General features: G+C 44.6%; 2 protein-coding genes across 2 annotated transcripts in view; both read right to left on the bottom strand.

Annotated features, from left to right (window-relative positions):
* Positions 1-17463, bottom strand: part of LOC116856126 (zinc finger protein 345-like) — a 53511-nt gene extending 36048 nt beyond the window's left edge. The window contains exon 1 of the mRNA XM_032839403.1: positions 17368-17463. The gene's annotated coding sequence lies outside the window, so the exon portion shown is untranslated. The remainder of the gene's footprint in view (positions 1-17367) is intronic.
* LOC116856124 (zinc finger protein 678-like) lies at positions 1798-24355 on the bottom strand. The gene is given in 5 exon segments (XM_032839401.1): positions 1798-2910; positions 2912-5040; positions 17368-17463; positions 17876-18002; positions 23728-24355. Coding segments are annotated over 5 exon segments (2637 nt in total). The 5' UTR covers positions 23827-24355; the 3' UTR covers positions 1798-2724.
* Between the last annotated feature and the right edge of the window lie 781 nt (positions 24356-25136).

The following is a 25136-nucleotide window of genomic DNA, read 5'->3' on the forward strand; positions in this document are numbered from 1 at the left end:
AAATACCACATAATTAAAAACACTGCACAATGTAACCCCTTTATTTTATAATGACCTGTGCTGTGTCTTACTACAGTCTTTGGCTTAAAGTTTATTTTGTCTCACGTAAGCATAGCTACCCTGATTTTGTTTCATTTCTGTTGCTTGATCTATCTTTTTCCACACCTGCACTTTCAGTCTCAGTGTGTTCTTAAAGCTAAAGTGAGTCTCCTGGAAGGGAAATATACTTGGGTCTTCTATTTCTTTCCATTCAGCCAGTCTCTATCTTTTGGTTAGAGAATTTAGTCCCTTTATACTTAAAGTGAGCAATGACAGAGGTATAGAGTTACTTTTGTCATCCTTTTCATTGTTTCCAGTCTGTTTTAGAATTATTTGCCCTTTCTTAGTCATTTGCTCTGTATCTTTGTGATCTGATGATTTTCTATAGGGATATACTTAGGTTATTATTTTCTTAGGTTATTGTTTTCTCCCTATCTGTTGTGTATCTATTACAGGTTTTTGCTTTCTGGTTACCATAAGGCTTAAAGTAGCCATCTTATAACAGTTGATTTTTAAGTTTTTAACCACTTAATTTTCATACTAAAACTTTTTCAGGCCTGACGAAATTCAAAAAATGTGAATGTACAACTATATGTCATTTTAGGGAAATTATTTATTCTATTTCTGGTATCTGCTGATTTTCTCATTTCAACCACATCAACTGATACTCTCAACTTACGACGACTGCTATCATGAAGGTGCTTCAGTAGTTTACTGGACTGCCATTTCTTGTCCCTTAAAGACCAATTAGTAAATGATTTTGTCATATCCAGGAAGTCTTTTTTAGTTTTAATGAATGGAGAATGATGTTCTGAACACCTATTTCGTGGTAATTTACATTAATGTTCTAACCAAGAATAGTATCTCCATTTAGGTTTTCCTTATATACCACGTATGGTATTTTTGTTTGTCTTCCACAGAAAATCAGATATGCATAAGACCCACCGAAGGAAGAAGGGCAATTCATAGCTTTGATGCAGCAACATTCAGCCACATAATTTCATACCCACTAGGCAGAAATGAATTTTCTAGAGCAGTCTGAGAGTAGAAATGCCCTGATATTTACTAGTCACAAATCTCACATAAGGTCAGTGTAAGACAAAAACACATATTGAAATAAATTGTACTTATGCAAAAATCTATCCCTTGTATCTTTTGAAGCATAAGAGCATATACATTATCTAAATGTTTAACTTTGTATTATTCCTTATAAGTATTTTGAGGTACTGTCTAAACAGAGTAATTAATGTACTCCTTCCTATTGATTTCTGTGACACTGACATTTGATGTTCAGTTAAATACATTTCTAAATACTTATGTTTTTGAAGTTCTCTTTCTGTACTCTGATGTTTTCTAAAGTGTATATTTAAAAGGAAGGTCTTTCCTCATTCACGCATTTGTAGGATTTAAATCTAGTGTGCATTTTGGGATACCGATTCAGGACTGAATTCCAGTTAAAGGTACTGCAACTTCTACACTTTATCCTGTGTGATAGCCGTGATGTTCAGTAAGTCCGGAGTTCCGGTTTACCACATCCTTTACTTTTGTAATGTTACTCCTCAAAATGAACTCTCTGATGCTGAGTAAGGCTTAAGGACTGTAACAGGCTTGCCAAATCCATCATATTTATAAAAATGCTCTCCACAATACATTTTCTGATCAGGAATTATGGTTTGCCATTGCTTAAAGGCCTTGTCACATTCTTTATGTTTTGTAACTCTCCAGTATGAATTCTCTAATATGGAGTACAATACTTACAAATCCTCTCACAGTCGCTACTTCTGCCACTCCTGTTGTTACATGTGTGCTCTCACTGGGGACCTGGTATCTCTTCTGAGAAGCAGCAGCTGGGAAGATTCTGGCACCCCCAATGGCCAAGAAGCCGCCGAAGGAAGGAGTCAAGACTGTGGTTAGCAAACTCATGGAAAACGACTGTGAATGACAGGTTTGTCAAAGAGGCGGATCAGATTCCGCTTTGATGGGCACGCACTCAAGGAAGCAGATATACCGGCACAGATGGAAATGGAGGAGGAAGATACAGCTGATGTGTTCCAGCAGCAGACAGGAGGTGTCGACTAAAAAAGGCAACGTGCTACTTCACTGCAGAACTCTGCTCCTCCAGACAGAGAAGACAGTCTCAATCAGAAAACCACAGTTTGGTTCCACCACATCCTGACCACTACATACAGTTTTCTCTGTTCTTTCATTTTCCCCTTCCCTGTTCCTTGATTGGGCATGAAGGAGCTGTGTATGTGCACAGCATATGGCATTTTTCTTTTAAACAAGATGGCCAATGGTTCGGTTTAATCAACGTCAAGAGGTGATGGGTTGGCCTTGGGAAAACCTGGATCTGTGAAAATACTCCTTTGTTTTTCCATTAATGGCATGGTCATTCAGCTCTTATCGTTATATTCCAAAAGTTATTTTGCTCTATTTAACAACAACAACAAAAAAAGAACATAAAAATTCTTGTGTACCTTGTTTGATTGGGTCCTTTTAATGTTTTTCATTTACCATTAGAGAACCAAGGACAATTCAATGCAATTTGTCTGCACACAGCTTTTCCATGTGGGGCAATTGGTCTTAAAGTAGGGATAAATTACTCTAAGAGAAATGAATGTTGATCATTTTCCCTTCAAGTCAAGTGCGTTGTTTAACTTCTTGTTTAAAGAAAAAAAAATTCTCTCATTGCCCTAAAAATTTTAAGCTTTGCTCTATTAGGACTTCTTTGATAATGAGTAAGGCTGAACACTGACTAAAGGCCTGGCTACATTCTTTACACTTGTAAGGTTTCTCTCCAGTGAGAATTGTGTGATGTTGAGTAAGGTGTGAACACTGGTTAAAGGCCTTGCCACATTCTTTACATTTATTAAGGTTTCTCTCTAGTATGAATTCCATAATGATTAGTAAGGTGTGAGTGCTGTTTAAAGGCCTTGCCACAGGCTTTACATTTATAAGGTTTCTCTCCAGTATGAATTCTGTGATGGCGAGTAAGTTTTGAGTGCTGTTTAAAGGCTTTGTCACATTCTTTACACTTATAAGGTTTCTCTCCAGTATGAATTCTATGATGGTAAGTAAGACTTGAGTTGTGGTTAAAGGCCTTGCCACAGTCTTTACACTTGTAAGGTTTCTCCCCAGTATGAATTCTCTGATGACTAGTAAGTTGTGAGTGCTGGATAAAGGCCTTGCCACATTCTTTACATTTGTAAGGTTTCTCTCCAGTATGAATTCTGTGATGCTGAGTAAGTGTAGAGTCATGTTTAAAGGCCTTGCCACATTCTTTACATTTATAAGGTTTCTCTCCAGTATGAATTCTGTTATGGTGAATAAGGCTTGAGTGCTGGTTAAAGGCTCTGCCACATTCTTTACATTGGTAAGGTTTCTCTCCAGTATGAATTATGTGATGCTGAGTAAGAGATGAATGCCTATTAAAGGTCTTACCACATTCCTCACATTTGTAAGGTTTCTCTCCAGTATGAATTCTGTGATGTCGAATAAGGTGTGAGTGTTGGCTGAAGGCCTTGCTGCATTCTTCACATTTGTAAGGTTTCTCTCTAATATGAGTCCTCTCATGACTAATAAGGTGTGAGCGCTGGTTAAAGGCCTTACCACATTCTTGACATTTGTAAGGTTTCTCTCCAGTATGAATTCTGTGATGCTGAGTAAGACTTGAGTCATGGTTAAAGGCCTTGCCACATTCTTTACATTTATACGGTTTCTCTCCAGTATGAATTCTGTGATGCTGAATAAGGCCTGAGTGGTGGTTAAAGGCCTTGCCACATTCCTTACATTTGTAAGGTTTCTCTCCAGTATGAATTCTGTGATGACTAATAAGGTGTGAGCGCTGGCTGAAGGCCTTGCCACACTCTTCACATTTGTAAGGTTTCTCTCCATTATGAATTCTGTGATGTTCGGTAAGGCTTGACTGCTGGTTAAAGGCCTTGCCGCATTCTTCACATTTGTAAGGTTTCTCTCCAGTATGGATTCGCTTATGTCTATTCACTGATGAGCAGACCTTAAAGGTTTTACCACATTCTTCACATCTGTACGGTTTCTCTCCAGTATGCATCCCCTGATCTTGAGGTAGTGTTGAGTGCCAGTCAAAGTCTTTGCCACATTCCTTAAAAATGTAACTTTTAGGTATATTTAGTCTTGATGATTGACTAAACGTGTTCCCAGGTTTTTTACATCCAAGTGGGTTTTTTCCCACATGAATTCTCTGATGATCACCAACATTGGACGACGGGTTAAGAGCTTTCCCACATTCACTGTAAGGATTCTCTCCTGTATTCATACTCTTATGTATAATAAGGTCAGAGTTTTGATAAAAGACTTCCCCACGTTTATTACATTCATAATCATTTCCTGGAACATGAGTCCTCAGATGTTTATCAACATCTGAGCTCTGCTTGAATGTCTCCTCAAATTCAGTACATTGAGCAATTCTGTCTCCATTGACACTGCTCTGGTCATCCTGAAGGGTCGACTCCTCGGTGAAGGACCTCTCCAGTGGACCCCACTTTGCACTTTCTTCTTCATTTTTAAATCTCGGATTTTCAGAAATATTTGACTGAACAATCAATCCTATCCTTTCTTCAGAATGGCTCAAATAATTATTTTCAGCATGGACTAAGTAACTTTCCAGATGTTCCAAATGGTCTTTCCCTAAATATGTATGTCTGAATATTTGATTTGAGGTTTTACTTGCAGAATCACACTGGTTTTTGGAAACAGTGGACTCAAAAAGGGAGGTTTTCCAAAATGTTTTATATCCTTCACCACTTGGGACAGTGAGATTCTTATTATGGGCAGTTGTCTGAGTTTGGATATGTCCTTCATGAAATCTTTGATACCCTTCACTCTTCCCATCATTGTCCCGGTCTATCATTAAGTGTAAATCCTCAACGTCACTATTTTTGTGTCTACCCATTGACACTTTTTGGAAAGAAGCTTCTATGCTCGGCTTTGGCATGAAGCTCTGGATGTCATGTGAAGATATGGCTGAAAGATATCAAATAAGAGAAAAGTAAAATCATTCCACCTACTACTCTCAGACGAATATGCTGACAACTTCTAATATACAACCTGAAAATCAGTCACAGGATATCAGCAAGATGGCAGAGAAGGAATCATGAGGACTTCGTGCCTCCATGGACTTAAGAACTTACACACAATGTACCGATCACATAGCCTAACAGACAGTTCCGTAGTCTTGTCATATTGGAACACATATCACTTTCCTATACTTCAAAAAAATCAAGAAAAGTCCCATATGAGCCCAAAATTTGCAGAAGGGAGGAAACTGAAACATACACAGAAATGGACAAAATAGGAAATAGCAAAAATGGGAAAATATCAACAATTGGGAGAGCTGGTTTTCAGGAAAGATCAACAAAATTAACAGACCTTTAACAAAATCAAGTAAGAATGAAAGAAGACTGGGTGCCTGGGTGGCTCAGTTGGTTAAGGATCTGCCTTCAGCTCAGGTCATGATCCCAGGGTTCTGGGATCGAGTCCCACACCAGGCTCCCTGCTCAGGGGGGAGTCTGCTTCTCCCTCTGCCCCTCTACCCGCTCATGTGTATTCTCTCTCAAATAAATAAATAAAATCTTAAAAAAAAAAGAGAATGAAAGAAGACCAACTAAAATCAGAAGTGAAGAAGTGAAAGTAGACAGTATCACTGCTACCATAGAAATACAAATAATTGGTATTATTATTATTATTATTCCCCCTCTCTGTCTGCCTCTCTGCCTACTTGTGATCTCTATCAAATAAATAAAATCTTTAAAAAGTCAAAACTGATCTACCACTACTAAACAGATTGAAAAAGGAATTTTAAAACTCCCGACAAAGAAAAGTCCTGTGCCAGATGAAATCACTGGAAAATTCAGAGATTTTTTTTTTATAAGACTTATTTATTTGACAGAGAGCCAACAAGAGACGGAACAGAAGCAGGGGGAGTGGGAGAGGGAGAAGCAGGCTCCCCACTGAGCAGGGAGTTCAACATGGGGCTCGATCCCAGGACCCTGGGATCATGACCTGAGCCAAAGGCAGATGCTTAAGGACTGAGCCACCCAGGCACCCTGATAATTCAGAGATTTAATGAGAAAGTGCTTTAAATCTCTTCGTACATTTTTAGGGAGCGAACAAAAAGGAAATTACCAAACACTATCTGTGATGCCAGCATTGCTAGGTTATCAAAGGTTATCAAAGATAAGGTTATCAAAGACAAGGGAAGACACTATAAGCAGAGAAGGCTGCCAACTACTGCCTGTAGTCACACTAAGCCCACAATAAAATAAAACAAACTGAGTCAAAAGCACATTTTCCCATCTTACAGCATAAGTAACTGGAAATTCTTCCTGGAATTCAAGGATGTCTTGACATGCACACTAACAAAGATCAAAACTGACAATCATATTGACACAGAACAAGAATTTGAGCATACTGGACAAGGTTTCATTATTAAAAATACTCAATAAAGGGGTGCCTGGGTGGCTCAGTGGGTTAAAGCCTCTGCCTTCGGCTCAGGTCATGATCCCAGAGTCCTGGGATCGAGCCCCACATCGTGCTCTCTGCTCCGCAGGGAGCCTGCTTCTTCCTCCCTCTCTCTCTGCTGGCCTCTCTGCCTACTTGTGATCTCTGTCAAGTAAATAAATAAAATCTTTAAAAAAAAAATACTCAATAAAGTAGGAACAGAAGGAAACCACCTCACCCTCACAAAGGCATCTATGTATGAAAAGCAGAAATCTAATATATTTAATAGCAGAGTGTAAGCTTCTCTTGTATGACCAGAAACAAGGTAATGGAGGGACTTTACCACTTTCAGTCAACACACTAATGGATAGTCTAGTCTGAACAAACAGGCCAAGAAAAATACAGAAATGGAATCAAAACTGGAAAAGATAATGCAAATTTATCTGCTTACAGGTGACATGATCTATTAAAAAAACCCTAAGGAATCCTCTTTTTTTTTTTTTTGTTATTTTGTTGGTAATCACTAGTATTATTTATTTCTACTAATTTTTTCTACTAGACACTCTTTTTAATTTTTTTATGCTATAAGTGCTTAAGTTACTTTTTTCAAGTTTTTTTTCCTCCCCTTTTTTTTCTTAAAAGTAGGTTCCACACCTAGCATGGAGCTTAACCAGCTCACCCAGTCCTGAACCGAGGACCTGGAGATCAAGACCTAAGTTGAGATCAAGAGTCAGAAGCTTAACTGACCGAGCCACTCAGGTGCCCCACCCCGCCAACTTTTCTTCTTAACATTAGAAGACAAGGAACTAGAAAAAGAAACTTAGCTGAAATTCAGTAGAGGAAGAAAATAATAAAGAAATATCAGAAATAAACTAGAGACTGCAAAAAATAATATAACACTGAAATTAATATCCAGATTTTCCAAAAAAATAATCAAAATTTTAACTACATTAACTAAGAATAAAGGAGAGAAGTCTCAAAAATCAAAATGAGAAATGGAACAGAAAACACAGCAGACAACTATGGAAATATATAGTGTGATAACACACCACTATAAACAATTATATTCTAACAAATCCGGTAACTTAAAAAAAAAAACAAAACAAAAACAGATAATTCCTAAAAATACATAAAGTTACCAAGATTGAAATAGGAATCTTAAACCTAAGAAATAGGAGATCTGAGACCAATAACAAGAATGAAAGTTGAATGTGAAATAAAAAAAGCTCCCAGCACAGAAAAGCCCAGGACCACATACCTTCACTGGCTAATTCCATCAAACACTTAAAAAAAAAAAATCAGGGCGCCTGGGTGGCTCAGTGGGTTAAGCCACTGCCTTCGGCCCAGGTCATGATCTCAGGGTCCTGGGATCGAGCCCCACATCGGGCTCTCTGCTCAGCAGGGAGCCTGCTTCCCCCTCTCTCTCTGCCTGCTGCTCTGCCTACCTGTGATCTCTCTCTCTCTCTGTCAAATGAATAAAAAAAAAAAAAAATCAATGACAATCTTCATTGAAATCTTACAAAGAGCAGAATGGAGGGAAAACATTCAAAATTATTTCATGGGGCCCCACACTACCCTGGTACCCAAGCAGGACAAATACAATATAAGACCAAGAAGGTCTAGCTTATTCCACACAGGTGTCACTACTCTGGCTTTCTGCTGACATCCATTCGCATCGGAAATGTGTCCCCAACACAAGCGTAGCTACTATGAGGCGCCACAGGACACCACGGCAGTACCATTTACCGAGTCTCCTCTGCCACATCCTTTATCCCCATGACTGCATCCCTAACCGAAAGCGCGTACCTTCCACTCCCCTTCACCCAGCCTGCCCACCACCCCTCTCCGTCCCACTCCGGTAAGCAGCAGTTTCTTTGGTTTTGTAAGGCGTCTGTTTCTGCTTTTTTGGTTGTTTCTTGCCATTTACGGCAATGTGGATAGACCTAGAAACTATGTGGTAACTGTGACACATCGGCCAAAGACAGACAAATATCGTGTGACTTCACTTTCAGGTTCAGTCTACTAAACAAATAAGCAAACAAATAAAAGCAGAAACAGACCCATAAGTACGCATTTCATTCTGAGTAAGGTCCATGGATAATTCCAGAAGGTGGAAAAATTCCATGTTTCACACACTGTAAAATGGAACAAGTTTGCCTGTAAGAATTTCCCAGTGGTGGCAGAAGACAGAGGACTCCCAGATTAAAGTCTAGGGATCTTATGGCTCACGACACGTCAGCTAGCTTAACCTTCCTGACCACACTAATTCCGCTCACCAGCTGCCCATCCGCAGCTGATACAGGGAGACGCTGCACATGCCCCAGGTTTTCACTCTCATCTGTGGGACCCTGAGCACAGGAAACCTCAGTATCCTGAAGGAGCAGACAGCGTACCCTCCTGAACCTTGCCATAGAAGGAGACAACTCTGTTTTCCTCTCCAGTGAACAAATCCGTTCTCTACCCAAGGCCAAGAGATTATCACTGTATTCCAAAGCTTTTTGATGCACGTACATGAGAGGAAAGACAATTAAGAATAAAAACTTTCAAAAAAATAAAAAATAAAAACGTTCAATGCTTCTATCCTTAACACATGGAGAAACTTAAAACCATAGAATTAAAAAAACCAAACAACAACAACAACAACAAAAAACCCACCACGAAACAAACAAACAAAACCAACCATAGAATTATCTCCTGACAACATTCACCACTCAGTTTGACCCCAGCTTGGATCCCACCTCATTTCCCCATATGTACACCACCTTGTCAAACGTTAATTAATCTGATATGGGATCTGGGATAAAATCTATTCAATTTGGGTCACCTGGGTGGCTCAGTCAGTTTAGCGTCATACTTTTGATTTGGGCGCACGTCATGATCTCAGGGTCATGGGGTCAGGTCCCTCAACAGACTCCGTACTCAGTGCTCATCACAAAGTCTGCTTGAGATTCTCTCCCTCTCCCCGTCCCACCTCTCGCCACGCACTCGCACTCTCTCTCTAAAAAAAATAAAAGCTTTAAAAATTCTAAAAATCAATTTACATCAGGAACATTTTTCAGGGCTCTAACTGGCAGGATCCAACACGGAAGAACTAACTGGGTGAGGTAGGGCATCCACTTGGGCACTCCCCCTGTTGCTCCTGCGTTCAAACAGGTAAACAAATCCCGGTACCCAGGAAGGTCTACCTTAAAGTTCTGTGGTGAACTTCCTAAGGGAGGTGTGTGAAGAAGCACCTACACTGTGTGAAAGTGCACAATTTACACGTCTCTGATGGGAGGGTTCTGTACGCCTAACCAAGGCAAAGCGGGTCCTGGAAAAACAGTGGAATCAAGGCTCATGACAATAACCAGGCTGAGAACTGGGAAACACATGGAATTAGGGCAGAAGTGTTCACTACCCATCAACAGGGAATGGGATAATGAATAATGCAGACATAAAAGATGGAGAGGATTTTGTAAAATGAAACAGAGGTGGTCACAATGACGGAGATACTTTGGGTGGCTCTGAACGTAGATGAGGATCCGGAGGAAATGCTGATCTTGCTGACCTACTCTTTGTGCCTCGAGTGGGTGGAAATCGCGGGACCACGGATCCAGATCATGAGCTCACAACGTGATTTCAGGGAAAACAACAATGCTGAGTACCCCAAGGGTATGGTTTTGATAAGATATCCACAACAGTAACCAAAATAGGTTTTTCTTCCAGATCTTTTGCTGCTCATTTGGCAGTGACATACAGAGGAAAATTTAAAAGTCAACGTACCTAGAAGCTCCTACTTTAACGTCCCTCCAAACGCAGCACTAACATTAACGGTCTGGCAGATAAAGACCCACATCCACCACAACCGACACACCCCCGGCCACTCTGAAAACATGCAGAGAAGGCTTCATCCAAAATCACTGCAGCAATCTGTCCACCCACAAGCAGTCACTGTGGGTGGGACCCCTTTAGAGACAATGTCCAATGACTTGAGTATACTCATGCGTAAGGCAGTAAAGTCTATAGAACTTAACCTACCCACAGTGAAGTAAGGAGAGAGATAATGGGAAACCAGCTATCAGTTTGCCAAGATTCCGGCTACGGTCTACAACCAGTAAATGATGGCTACTGCCAAGCCGCTGGAGGCTATGCTGCTACGGGAAACAGGAATGACCATTCATCAGAGCACAGAGGCGCATGGAAGATTCTGACATGAAAAGTGACATCCGATGTATGGTCCTGAGAGACTGCTATCACCAGAGGTAGGAAAAGACGGAGAGGAATCACAGGGTAAGTCTGCTCCAAGACTGTGCAGCATTAATCCATGTGAAGCGATGACTAGTTAAACCAAATGAAAAGAAAGCACAATATAACATTTCCAGAACATACTGCAATTTGTCAGCCATGTGGGGAGAAAAAGAAAAATAACAGAAAAATTCAGTCACTACCCAAACTAGAGAACATTGATTTTTAATACATGTCTGATCGATACTGTAAAGATAATTACAATTTTAGAAAAACACAAAGGATTCTATCGCTGTGGTCTTAGTATATGAGAAAAAAAATTTTTTTTGAGAAAATTTCTAAAAATCATAAAAACCACTAGCCATAAAGGGTGAAATGACAACCTGGATTACATCAGGAATGTCCCTGTATCACAAGCTCAAGAAACAGAAGTAGAGTGAGGAGGAGACAAAGGACTCGTTCTCATAGTATATACGGAACCACAGAGCCGGAAGAAAAAGATACCGAAACAGAAGAAATAGTCACAGTAACTCACCAGACACTGTGAAAAAAAGATTATCCCAAGGTTAATGCCCAAATCTACAGTCACGGGAAGTAACAACAACAAAGCAAATAAAACCGCGACTTTGTGACATCATATAACAAACAGGAGCCCAATGTCAAAATCCCATAAATTACCACGTTTTGGAAAGTATGTGGATAAGCTAGAAATCCCATCCACTGCTGGTGGATGTGAAAATTGGCACAAGGGAGTGCACGTTCCACTAAAAGACAAATTACAGATTTTACATGCCCGGAGTATTCTTGACAGTCCTTCTCTGAGAACCATCCCCCCCACTAGTGGCAGAATGACGTAATGACCCGATATTCACACAAGGGAATGAAGCGTCCCGATCGGTTCTCATGCGTCATGCACGTCACGCGCAGGAATGCAGATCGACACACACAGGTAGAAGGAAGAAAGCCAAATGCCAGAGTTCCCACTGCCTGATCACATTTTCAGGAGGTACACTATGGAGAGCAACCTCCTGCCCTACTTGTAAAGAGTGCTGAGCTGTGGGGAAAGCGCCTGAGGAGCTTGATGGGGCGGCGGGGGGGCAGTGAGAGGACATGTAATATTGTTTCTGGACCTCAATGGCTTATGGAGATGTGATCAGCTCGTGAAATGCCCTGGAGCTGCTCGTTTCTGTTCCGTAGGTGTGACTTGACTTTAAAAAGATACTCAGTATGGGGCTCCAGTCTGGCTCAGTCATGGAGCATGCAGCTCCGGATCCAGGGGCTGTGAGTTCAAGCCCTGTGTTGGGGTAGACAGAGGCTGCTAGGAAATGGTGTCTTTAAAAAAAAAAAAAAAAAAAAAAAAAAAATTGACCTGCTAATCTTAAAAATAAAAATAAAATAAAAATTTTTTAAAATGCTCAAAAGCAAAAAAATAGATATATGTGAAAAGACCAGTGGGGCGCCTGGGTGGCTCAGTGGTTAAGAGTCTGCCTTCGGCTCAGGTCATGATCTCAGGGTCCTGGGATCGAGCCCCGCATCGGGCTCCCTGCTCGTTGCGAAGCCTGCTTCTCCCTCTCCCACTCCCTCTGCTTGTCTTCCCTCTCTCACTCTCTGTGTCAAATAAATAAAATCTTAAAAAAAAAAAAAAAAAAAAAGACCAGTGTCATAGAGTACATATACTGACAAGGTGAAATTCGATGTAGGAAGGGCTAGATTTTCAAAGCATATTTAATCTCTAGCTAAAGCAATATGGTTTACAATGAATATACAATGTTGACAGAAAAAAGAAGGAAATGTAGAATTTTTTCTTTTCTTTTTTTTTTTAGGATTTTGTTTATGTATTTGACAGAGATCACAAGCAGGCAGAAGAGGAGGGGGAAGTAGGGCCCTGCTGATCAGAGAGCCGGTGGCAGGACTCGATCTCAGGACCCTGGGATCATGACCTGAGCTGAAGGCAGAGGTTTTAGCCCATTGAGCCACCCAGGCACCCCTTGAATTATTTTCTTCAAATGCATATAGGAGGGGCACCTGGGTGGCTCAGTGGATTAAAGCCTCTATCTTCAGCTAAGGTCATGATCCCAGGGTCCCGGAATCGAGCCCCGCATTGGGCTCTGTGCTCAGCGCTCAGCGGGGAGCCTGCTTCCCCCCCACCCCCCCACCCCCGCCTGCCTCTCTGCCTACTTGTGATCTCCGTCTGTCAAATAAATAAATAAAATCCTTTTAAAAAATGCATATAGGAAAACACAAGAAAGAAATTAAAAAAAAAAAAAATGGGGAGGGTGTTAGGAAAAATACGACAATGTGGTATATCTAAGCCCTAACATCTCCACTGACGTATTAAACATAAAGAAACCAAATGTTCCTGATAACACTAAACTTTGCTTCATTATATTCCACTGGAATTTCCCTAGAGATAGAACTAAACCATGAGGATGAAACTGAAAAAAAGAAAACACAACAATCCAGGCAGTGATAACCAAGCAACGGGCAAGGCGCAGGAGGTATCTTACCGAATACTCTTTCACACTACAGTAGTTTGTCACTGTTGCTAGGAGGGTTGTTTTCCCAAGATCTAAATGTACATGATTCCATCTACGGCCATACCATCCTGAACGCACCCGATCTCGCTCAAATGTACTTGATTTCAATAATCCATTTCATGGAAAGCATCATCTATGCTTGTGTGTGTACTTAAACACACATATGTAAACACAGACATTTATTTTTTGCCCACGAGACGTAACAAATATTTACCACAGAGGGTTGACATCACATTCAGAATTTTTTTCTTCATTTTTAAATGTCTAACTTTCAGAAATATTTCATGGCTTGATTAATCCAATTTGATACTTGAAGTTGTTTGAATGATTACTTTCAGCACGGACTAGGTGACTTTCCAAAATTAACAAACGTCAGAAAATATGTTTAAAAAATGGATTTGGAGGGACACCTGGGTGGCTCAGTTGATTAAGCGTCTGCCTTGGGCTCAGGTCATGATCCCAGAGTCCTGGGATCCAGCCCCGCATGGGGCTCCCTGCTCAGCTCTCTGCCTGCAGCTTCCTCTGCTTACTGCCTTCCCTCACGGACAAATAGACAAAATCTTTAAAAAAAAAAAAAAAGATTTGGGTCCTTGGGTTCAAAGACCTCGTTCTGCCAATATGACTGACTTAAGGTGGGGTTTTCCCCCAATTGTTTTTTTTTTTTTTAAGATTTTATTTATTCATTTGACAACACAGAGACACAGCGAGAGAGGGAACACAAGCAGGGGAGTGGGAGAGGGAGAAGCAGGCTCCCTGCTGAGCAGGGAGTCGACGACGTGGGGCTCAATCCCAGACCTAAGCTGAAGGCAGACAAGACGCTTAAGGGCTGAGTCACCCAGGTGCCCCTCCCTCAATTGTTTTATATCCTTGATCGCTTCTGGCAGTAAGATTTCCTCCCGGGTAATCGTCCCAGTTTGGTTACGGTTAAATCCATCGTGACATCCTTCCTGCCCTTCAGCCCCCACCTCATCGCCTTCCCAGTCAGTCGTTAAGTATAAATACTCAGGGCCAGTGCTTCCACATCTTTCCATATCCTTCCATGGAATGAATCTTTCTCTTTCCCAACAAGCTTGAGGTGTTAGGGAAAGCCACAACTAACAGATTTAAAATAAGCTATCTCACTTACTGAACTCACACCATATATGTTAAAAGGCTAATGTGCAAAATTAATACCCACTCTAGGGCAGCAACAGAATGGAGAAAGAGGACTGTGCTCCTCCATGGAGACAAAAATAGACTAAATTACCCTTTAGAATGTTCCAGAAGCCAGTTAGGAGAACACAGCTCCCCCAGGCAAGTAGGAAGGAAGAAGAGGCACGACGAAGAGACAAGGAGAGTTTGCGACACTTGCCCACAACCGGGGCTCGCCCTCCCTGACTCTCCACGGCAACACCGTGAGAGAACTCTCACCTCTCCTCAGGAGAGGACAGTGAGTTGTCTATATAGTCATGATTCTTTCCAGCTACCTAAGGGACTTGTTTCTGTCATGCGCCACATGGGACCCAGAGGGAATGAGAGCCCCTCTGGATGCAGTGTGGGGGCGGCTCAGACCAACAGTGAGCCTTTGTGCAAACACTGGACAGACGACAGCACTGAAGACAGACAGAGAGAGGAGGGGATCATGCACTCTGAAGCGGTAACCTCACTGCCTTAAACTGGGAAACGACAAAAACTCAGACAAGACAAAGGCCCAGAACATGCGTGACAGGCCCCAGAATTACTATTATTTGTGTACTACTAAAGAAAGCCAAGTCCATAATTCTGGGCCCCCAGGCTGTTTTTTTAATTCCCAAATATCAGTGCAAGTTCACACGGCATCAGAGAAACAGAAATGTGTTCCATTAGAGGAATGAAATACATCTCCGAAACTGGCCCTAAGTTAGTCAGAATTATTAATTGCCAACAAACAAACAATGAATTGCCTGACAAAGAATTCTAATGACCATCACAGAGCTGCCCATGGAGGAAGAAGAGAAAACAGGTCAATCAGTGGCATCCAGAAAACTACGCATGACCCAAATGCAAACCCAAAGAGACAGCAAGTGTAACAATAAGGAACAAAAAACCAGGAGCTGAAGAGTTCCGTCACTGGATTTGAAAGCGCACTAAGGGTCCCCAAAGACTTGATCATGTAGAAAAAGAATTCGACCACGTAAAAACCCCAGTTTTAAATTCTATGTTGACAGAAGCAAGGACATATGTGGGAAAGGACGGAGTCTAAGGGACTCATGGGACACCAACAGGTGGTCCATGTGTACACTAATGGGACCCCAGAAGGAAAGAGTGACGTATGTGGAAAAAAGATATAACTTCATGCTCGGTAAATTCTACACAAGACAAATCAAGACATGAACATAGTGATACGTTAAAATTAACTTATCAAAAATCACAGGTGTGGGGCACCAGGGCAGCTAGGTCGGTTAACACCTGCCTTTGGCTCAGGTCATGATGCCAGGATCCTGGGACCAAGCCCCATGTAAGGATCCCTGCTCGGTGGGGAGCCTGCTTCCCCCTCTGCCTGCTGCTCCCCTGCATTGTCGGTGCTAGGGAGCTTGCTATTCTCGTTAAATAAATGAAATCTTTAAAAAAAATTCAGACACATTCTGAGGAAAGTAAAAGAAAAACCTAATGATTAATTTTCCATGAAGTAAAATTACATTTATTCATTTTTTTTTTTAATATCGGATTTTACAGGCGCCTGGTGGCTTAGTCGGTTAAGCAGCTGCTTTCAGCTCAAGTCATGATCCCAGAGTCCTAGGACTGAGCCCCACATCGAGCCTTACAGCGGGCTCCTTCTCAGCAGGGAGCCTGCTTCTCCCTCTGCCTGCCACTCCCCCTGCTTGTGTTCAGGCTCGCTCGCTCTCAATCTGTCCAAAAAAACAACAAAAAAACCCCAAAAAACAATGGGGGTAGGGATTTTACTAATTACCTACCTCACTTCTTACAAAGCACATGCCCATGTCATACCAGGACTTTTGATCTAAAAATTGAGAGAGGAGGGACACCTGGGTGGCTCAGGCATTAAGCATCTGCCTTCGGCTTGGGTCATGATCCCAGGATTCTGGGATCGAGGCCCGCACTGGGCTCCCTGCTCAGCGGGAAGCCTGCTTCTCCTTCTCCCACTCCCCCTGCTTGTGTTCCCTCTCTGGCTGTGTCTCTCTCTGTCAAATAAATTTTAAAAAGCCAAAAAAGAAAGAAAGAACTTTTTAAAAATGAGAGATGAATCTCCTATGTAACTAATAAGTGAAAACACACACGACAATGTCAAAAGAAATTCCTATCATACAAGACAAAATTATAAAATGATCCAATTACTAAGAAATAAGGTAAGAACTGAGAATTTATTGTATGATACGAGTTTTGAGGTCTAAAGGTCCTAGTTCTCCTGTGGGATTAATTTAGGTAGGAATTCTAAGATACAAATAGATATGCTACATTATTTCACCACTGAGCAATGGAAAACAGAGTGATAATTTCTAATTTCAGTTCATAAGAACAGAAATTAACCTCTGAAGTGAAATAAAGGATTCGATTTTTTAATTTTAGGACGGTGCTTTGTTAGCAGATCAAATTACTGAGTCTCAATTTTGTACAATTAAGATTAAACCTGCCATCACACTGGAAAGCATAAAACAGAAAACATGGGATGTCTGTCTCCAGTGTTGCCGGAATTTCTGCCCCAAACCCCAACAGGCCTGCAACCACCCTGACAACGCTTTTCATAGGAGGCAAACAGAACGTACAAAGGGTTTAACAGAGAGTTCCTCGGAAATAGGAGGACTTCCCAGGGCCCTCACAGCAATGGAGAAACTCTCAGATTATGGAGGCCCTCCTACTCCAAGGGGAGTCTCCTGGCCCTCCCTATGGATGTGACAGACCATCACTGGAGCTGAAGGAGAATCCCTAGAGAATGTGAGAGCTTGATAATGGTGGAGAGCAGATATCTCTTTGTGAGAAGGAGAAAACTGTAACTAGGTTTCTCAAGATTATTTCCATTCAAGGTGAGCTACTCAAACCACATTTCAAGGTCATTGTCCTCCTCCACATGTGGGCCTCACCTCCGTCATCTGCTTCATTCATTCCCACCTACCTGGGTGGAAGGCTACCGTCTTCTTTCTCTTCAGATTCCAAGGTTCCTTCTTTTGCTCCAAAAAGGAAACCAGGTCTGGCTTTGACACAATGAGACCTGATTATTAGAAAAAAGGAATGAACATGAGCACTGCTGGAGATTTTCAATCTAGTATCGTGCTCAGTAGAGAAGAAAAGACATTTGTAACATCTGGAAAATGACTTCCCAAATGCTACTGATCAACAGCCCCTTTAGAAGACACAGGTGGGGGTGCCCTGGTGGTTCGGTTGGTTGGCCGTCTGGTTCAGGTCATGATCCCACAATACTGGGATGTAGTCCCACATCAGGCTCCCTGGTCAGTGGGAAGTCTGCTTTCCCCCTCGGCCCCCTCCCCTGCTCACGTTCCCTCTCTCAATTGCTCGCTCTCTGTCAAATAAATAAATAAAATCTTAAAACAAAACAAAACAAAAACAAAGGAAGGAACAAAACCCTGAGTGGGGTTTGGGAAACCTGAAGGAGACATTCTCACCCAGGAAGAGGAGGTGTCCGTAGTTCTCCAACATCACATCCCTGTACAGTTGCCGCTGAGTGTGGGTCAGGCGTCCCCACTCCTCCAGGGAGAATTCTACGGCCACATCCCTGAATGTCAGCAGTCCCTGTAATAAATACCACAGTCACCAAGTGGCCACTGACACAGTTCATGATGGTCCGTCCCACCACCGAGACTAAGACTTGACCTTCCCTGCTCACCTGCTTGTCCCCTGCGACGACTGTCCCACATTTTACTTAACCTCTTCTTTCCACCTTATCTTTTACTTTATTCAAACCCCCAGGCACAGTGTCCTTCCAGGGAAACAAACCATGCAACACAGGTTACTAACTGCCCTGAGGAAGACCTTGGATCAGCCCACTTTGACCTTAAGCCGTCCCCTCCTATGACAGCTAAGCAGACGACCACGGAGTAATCCAAGGAGTGATCTACAGTTCCCTTAATCTCGTGATAATATGAGATCTCCACCCAAGGAGGAGCACAAAGCTCATTACAGAACATCAAAGTAAGTAGAGGTTTTCTTGAGACTCTTGGGCCATCTAATGCCTAGCTCTACACAAGATAAGGCTCCACTTTCTGAACATCTGCCCTAAACCCAAATAATACGAAATCCTTCCTTCTGCTTCTCTGAGTGTCTGCTTTGGAAGTTATTCCCTGCGATCTTTTTTTTTTTTTTTTTAAAGATTTTATTTATTTATTTGACAGAGATCACAGTAGGCAGAGAAGCAGGCAGAGAAGCAGGCAGAGAGAGAGAGGAGGAAGCAGGCTCCCCGCTGAGCAGAGAGCCCGATGCGGGGCTCGATCCCAGGACCCCGAGATCATGACCTGAGCCCAAGGCAGAGGTTTAACCCACTGAGCCACCCAGGTTCCCCCCTCCAATCTCTTTACATGCCGCAAATCTGCGTTAACAATCCCACCTGCTGTAGTTTCCATCTGTGATTCCCCAAGGAGTGAACTCCTTTTCTCTGCGTTATATCTCAGAACTGCTTCTGGCTTAGGTGAGTTTCCTCCTCTATGCATCAGGGAATTTTTAACACAGTAATATGCTCTAATGTGTTCTCTACGTTTGAGGTAAGAGGATGGCATATGATCCGGAAAACCATTATAAATACTGTGTATTTATCCAAGATAATTTGTAAAATGAAGTTGTCAACAGAGACCCAACAAGTTACTGAGTACTGTATTATGTCATACATTATAGGCTGTGCCTTTTTCTTTTCCTTTTAGAGATCTTATTTATTTGAGAGAAAGAGAGAGAGAGTGCAAGCTGGGTGAGAGGGCCAGAGAGAGGGAGAAGCAAGGTCCCCGCTGAGCAGGGAGCCCAACATGGAGCTCGATCCCAGGACCCTGAGATCATGACCTAAGCCTAAGGCAGACGCTCGCCAGACTGACCCACCCCGGTGCCCCTAGTTGTGTCTCCTTCTTAGGTGGAATGTTTTTGTGGGTTACAAATGTACTGATTAAATTAAAAAGTGAATCAGAATTTCACAACAGTGCACTGGAGATCTGATTAAAATGCAGATTATGCTCAGGAGTTCTGGGGTTAAACGGGAGTCTGCATTTCTAAAAAAGCAGTAGCCTGTGGGCCCCAGTAAACATTCTTTAATAACAAAGAGGTAGAACTCCAAGGCAAGAGTTTGTGGAGGACAGGGAACTGAACGGGTTTTATCACAATTACAGGTTCTACTGGAATGGCAAGAAAGCCAAAGTCAGTCCTTTCTCAGCACGTTTACTCTCTTTACTAGAGAGCATTTAACAGTTTTTCATAAATTCACAGAAAATATATAACATTACCCTAAGACAGCAAACACATTTTTCTACTATTATGAGAATATTTTGTCAAACACCCAGTAACATGGACGGGATCAGGTTTTCACGCTGGTTGACCCGGCGTGGATCTAGAACGACAGCAGGTCAACATACAGGGAGAAACTTAAAGCAGTGTTCACCGCAGGTGTCAACCCTGAGAAGAGTGATGAAAACGTGAAGAGATCCACACACATCTGACCTACCATGTCACAATCGTGCACACATCGTACATTCAGAAAGTAGTTATACACACACTGGAAGTGATAGAGTGCAGAACTGTCATGGTGACTAATTTAAGAAACATTTTCAATGACATGACACTTACAAAGCTCTTTGTGGATAATGCTGCGTCTGTCTTTAATTCACACTATCAACACAAACATCTTGAATTCTATAAATAAAAGAGCTATTATTTCTGAGTCTACTATGATGAGGGCTAGAAGCAGAAAAAAGTTCACCGTTAGCCAGAAGGCTGGCCGAGAACCCACCTAGTTCTGGTAAGGATCAAATAAGGGCTGCCTGCTGTGTTTTTTGTTTTTTAAGATTTATTTATTTATTTACTTGACAGAGAGAGAGAGAGAGAGATCACAAATAGCCAGAGAGGTAGGCAGAGAGAGGGGGAAGCAGGCTCCCCGCTGAGCAGAGAGCCCGATGTGGGGCTCGATCCCAGGACCCTGAGATCATGACCTGAGCCAAAGGCAGAGGCTTAACCCACTGAGCCACCCAGGTACCCTGTGGCTGCTGTGTTCTTAAAGGTCTTGTGACGGCCTGTACATCTCACTGATAGTTAATATCGAACTGAATAAGCACCAGAGAAATCTTGCAAACAATTTCTACTTTTACAAACAGAAATTCAAAGAAACACTTAGGATCTAATACTCCCCACATGCCCCGCCCCACTCCACCTTGCACACTTCACAGGGAGCTACCAGCTTTCTGCAGGCTGCAGTGCATCTTTTTCTGCTCACAGGTCCTGTCCACTTGCTACTTAAGTAAAATGACCAACTGGAGCCTTTAACAGTCCCAAGAATTCCTTCTTGACTGTTGAGCTCAATGACCCCACAGCATCGCATTTCATGGAAATCTTTCGTTTCCATCATCACTTGTGCTCTATTATTATTTCAGGATTTTAAGACATCAAACTTGTTAATTATGTGATTCTTGTTTTCTTTTTCCGAAAATACAAAGAAGTAAACAGAAGAGTATGTTTGTGACAGGAGCGTGGAGTAAAATAAAAACCTATGGGATAGAGCTCGGACTGATTCAGAACCTCCAGTCCCGGAAGTTACTGTGTCTAGTACACCAAAGTACGAGACTTCATGGTCCAGCGGAAACTGATGTGACGTGGGCCAGGAGCCTACAGTCCAGAAACAATTACTGAGATATTTTCAGTGCAAAACCTGTTTGTTGTTGTTCAGTAGGCTCTGTGCCCAGGATGGAGCCGAGAGTGGAGAAATTTGAACTCAGGACCCTGAGATCAGGAGCTGACATGAGATCAAGAGTCAGACTTAGGGGCACCTGGGTGGCTCAGTGGATTAAAGCCTCTGCCTTCGGCTCAGGTCATGATCCCAGGGTTCTGGGATCGAGCCCCGCATCGGGCTCTCTGCTCAGCCGGGAGCCTGCTTCCTCCTCTCTCTCTGCCTGCTTCTCTGCCTACTCGTGATCTCTGTCTGTCAAATAAATAAATAAAATCTTTAAAAAAAAAAAAAAAAAAAGAGTCAGACTTAATCCACTGAGCCACTAAGATTCCCTGTTTTCAGTAAGGTTTGGTGACAGGGCTTGTAGGCAGAAAGAGCCCCAGAGGGGTGCCTGGGTGGCTCAGTGGGTTAAAGCCTCTGCCTTCCGCTCAGGTCCTGGTCCCAAGGTCCCAGGATGGAGCCCCATGTCCAGCTCTCTGCTCAGCAGGGAGCCTGCTTCCTCCTCTCTCTCTATCTGCCTCTCTGCCTACTCTCTGCCTATTTATTTGATCTCTGTCAAATAAATAAATAAAAATCTAAAAAAAAAAAAAAAGCAATCAAGCAAGCTAGTGGCAGTGTGATTGTGAGGAACCACTGCCAGTACACTTTCAAGTTAGTGAGGGTAGAGGCGAAGGAAATTTAAAAGGGATTTTCATGTTAGGCTAAAAAGGACTTCCAGGAGCCCGGAGGTCTGGCTTTTGTCAAGTTAAGGTTGCATTTGGCTCTAGAGGCAAGTAGTAAGGAAATTTCACTTCTTTTGTCTTTGCTCTCCTCAACAGAAACTCCAAGCAAAAAGAAACTCAGGAGAAAGTCTCCAGTTTAAATGGGATGGTTTCCGCACACTGCTCAGTAAATCCATCGCAGATCCTTACAAGTGGTAAGGGAGGGAAATGTGAACAATATAGGGGAGAAATGGGTCAGAGAGCACCAAACCGATAAAAGCATTAGCTATAAGAAAACAAATTGATATCAGCGCCTAATCATGTGGGATAGAAAGAGGCAGAAGAAAAAGTATTAAATGTCCTTACTACCTACAGCCCACTGACAAGTTCTTCTAAACAGGCAGAGTGACATTCCTCTTGGAACTCAACCGCCTGGATGTTGACGCTTGCTAAGGGCAAAAGGCTAAATCTTAGCCCAACCCCCAAGACCCTGCACGCCTATTTTAACATATAAAAGTTGCTTTGGAAACTTACTTTATCTCTAAGCGCCCCCCCCCACTTAGTACTGTTGGCAATCATTCCCCCCAAGCTTATGACCTACTGATATACATCTGAAGAGTGTCATAACTTGGGTTTTATTAGACAATAATGAATGACCTTTTCCTCACAACAGCCAGTTCCCTCAAGGTCCTGGAAACCATGCTTCCAAAATTCCTTAGATACTTACACTATCTCTAACCCCCTCCCAACTTGATAATGGGCCACTCCTCCTGACCCCAGTGCAGATCTTTCACCCCCAGGGCCCTGTCCCCCTGCTTTAATAAAACCACCTTTTTGCACCAAAGTTTGGTCAAGAATTGTTTCTTAGCCATTGGCTTCGAACCCTAAACCCTAATGTCTTTCCTACATCACTAAGGCACACCAAAGGGCCTATTATAACTGCTGTGTTCCACCGGCCCCCAAACAGTGTATCAGAATACAAACCGAATTATGAGAACACAGCTGATTTACAGAAACTCCGATCAGGCATAGTTTCCACATCCTGTAGTACCCAGTATTTTGTAAATAGAATACATTGTAAAGAGGAAGAGTCTCCCTTTTTTTCCAGAACATTCAGACGTAGTCTGGTTCTCATATTCATCCTGTGTATTTGTCCATTTTTTAACACTAACATTTTTTAACACAGAGCTTGAGAAAGCAACCCGTTTGGCCCTAAATGGGAACGGGTTCCTTCTCTGCTGTCCCAGGACCGACCCCAGCAGCAATAGGAATCTCGGACTCAACACTTTCCCCTGTGAAACTATCACAGGGGATAGGTTTGCGGTTTTTTTGTTTTGTTTTTTTTTTAAGTACTTGCAGGACTTTAATTCAAAGTGACAACTGTTGGGGGCGCCTGGGTGGCTCAGTGGGTTAAGCCTCTGCCTTCTGCTGGGGTCATGATCTCGGGCCCCGGGATCCAGCCCAGCATCGTGCTCCCTGCTCCGCGAGCAGTAGGCTTCTCCCTCTCCCCTTTCCCTATACCTTGCACTCTCTCTAATAAAATCTTATTAAAAACAAAAAACCAAACAGGCCCGGTAGAGTGGGGTAGGCACACGGGGGGCTGGGAGTGCCTGGGTTCCAGCGGGCGGCGGGAGCGGGAGGCTGAAGGGGAGACCGGGAAGGATGGTGCAGGGGGGCCAAAGCCGGGAGCTGCGGAGCTGGGGCGCGAGACCCCGGCGGCGGGCCCTCTACTGGCTCCCACGCGGTCCTTTGTTCCTCCCCAGGCAACGTCCCGCTCTCCCCCCGGAGCCGCTGGGCCCGCGGAGGCCACGGCGCGAGGCCTAGAGCCCGGGACTCGCCTCCCCGCCGCCCCCGCCCGCACCGAGGGCAGCGGCCGACTCCCCGCCGCGCCGGGGACGAGTACCTGGTGCACTAGGGCTGCCGGCGGCGCGGCCTGGTGTGCGCGGGCGCGCGGGCCACGCTCAGGGTCGCCACGGTCCAGCGGCGCACCGGGCAGGTGCATCCCTCCTCCTCGGACTCCGCGCCCGAGGAGCGCCAGACCATCCTGGAGGCCCCGGACGCGGCAGCTGCGGCCGGGAGGGCTGCGGGCGGCGGGCCGAGCGCCGCGGAGGGTTGGCGGGGCGGGCGGGGCGGCTCCGCCCTCCGTTCTCCGCTCGGCCGGCCCTCGGCCTGGACACCTCGCCTCCCGGGGCCCGGCCGCCGCCGCCGCTGTCCCCCGGCGGGCCGGGCGGAGATGGGGACCGCGTGGGGTCGCCGGTGCCGCTCGGCGCCCCTCGGCGCCCCGCAGCCCCCCGGGATCCGGAGCCCCGGCCCTCCCCGCGCGGGGCCCCACGTTTCCCGAGAGGTCAGCACGCGTGTGCACCGAGGCCTGCCAGGCCCGGGCGGGGGTGCGCCCGTCAGTACCGGGGCCCCAAGGCCCGGGGGAGGGCGCAAAGGCCGCGCCGACCCGGTCCCGGCTCTCGGGTGGGGGGCGGCTGCTGCCCGGGTCCTCATTGGTTTTCCGGCCACTCGGAGGCCGGGACTGCTCCCGCGGAGGGCGGGGCGGCGGGGCTCGGGGGCCCGGGGGCCGGGGCGGGAAGGCGGCCTGCAGGCCCGGGCCCCGGAGCTGCGCCAGCCTCCCGGGCGGGCTCTGGGAAGCGCTCGCGCCTCGCCGGACCCCGGTCGTGGAAGGCGATTAGCACTTTTCTCCCCTGCTCCTCTCCGGAGACCTCCATTTCCCCCAAACCCAGGCGGGCGCGCTCCTGCTCTCTCGTCCCTGCCCCTGGGGTCCTGGCAGTTGACATTCTATTCCCGCCCCTCCCTGTCCCCCTCCGGACGCGGTGGACGTGCCTCCGAGTCTCAGTCCCCAAGGCCCATCCCTTCTGTTTCCCGCCGCAGCGCCAGGCCCGGGGGGGCCCGGAGCGGGGCCCCGCGATCCCCCAGGCGGTCCGAGTGGGACGTGCGGATTTGTTCTCCTATGGAGAACGGGAGGCCCCGAGATCAGGGCCTTTTTGAGCTTTGGATTTTATTTTGAAACCGTATTTAATGCTTTTCTTTGGAAGGGGGAGGGGCGGGGAGAGAGCCGTCCCAGGCATCCTTCTATGCAAAGGACTCACAATTCGTGTATCAGAGATGAAGTGTGAGGCGGCGGAGGAAGGATCTAGAGGAGGAAGGAGAGAGGACAGAGAGGGCGTGGGGGACCCCAAACATCCCGCACTAACGTGGGACTCTCCGGGCCTCTCTTCAAAGAGTCTCTGGGCCCCAGTGCCTGCCCTTCACACGGCCAGGCCGGTTCCTTTGGTCTCAAAGCCTGAGAATGGGGAGGCGGGCCTT

The sequence above is a fragment of the Lontra canadensis genome, unplaced genomic scaffold (assembly GCF_010015895.1).
Source record: "Lontra canadensis isolate GAN:19392208 unplaced genomic scaffold, GSC_riverotter_1.0 scaffold107, whole genome shotgun sequence".
NCBI lineage: Eukaryota > Metazoa > Chordata > Mammalia > Carnivora > Mustelidae > Lontra > Lontra canadensis.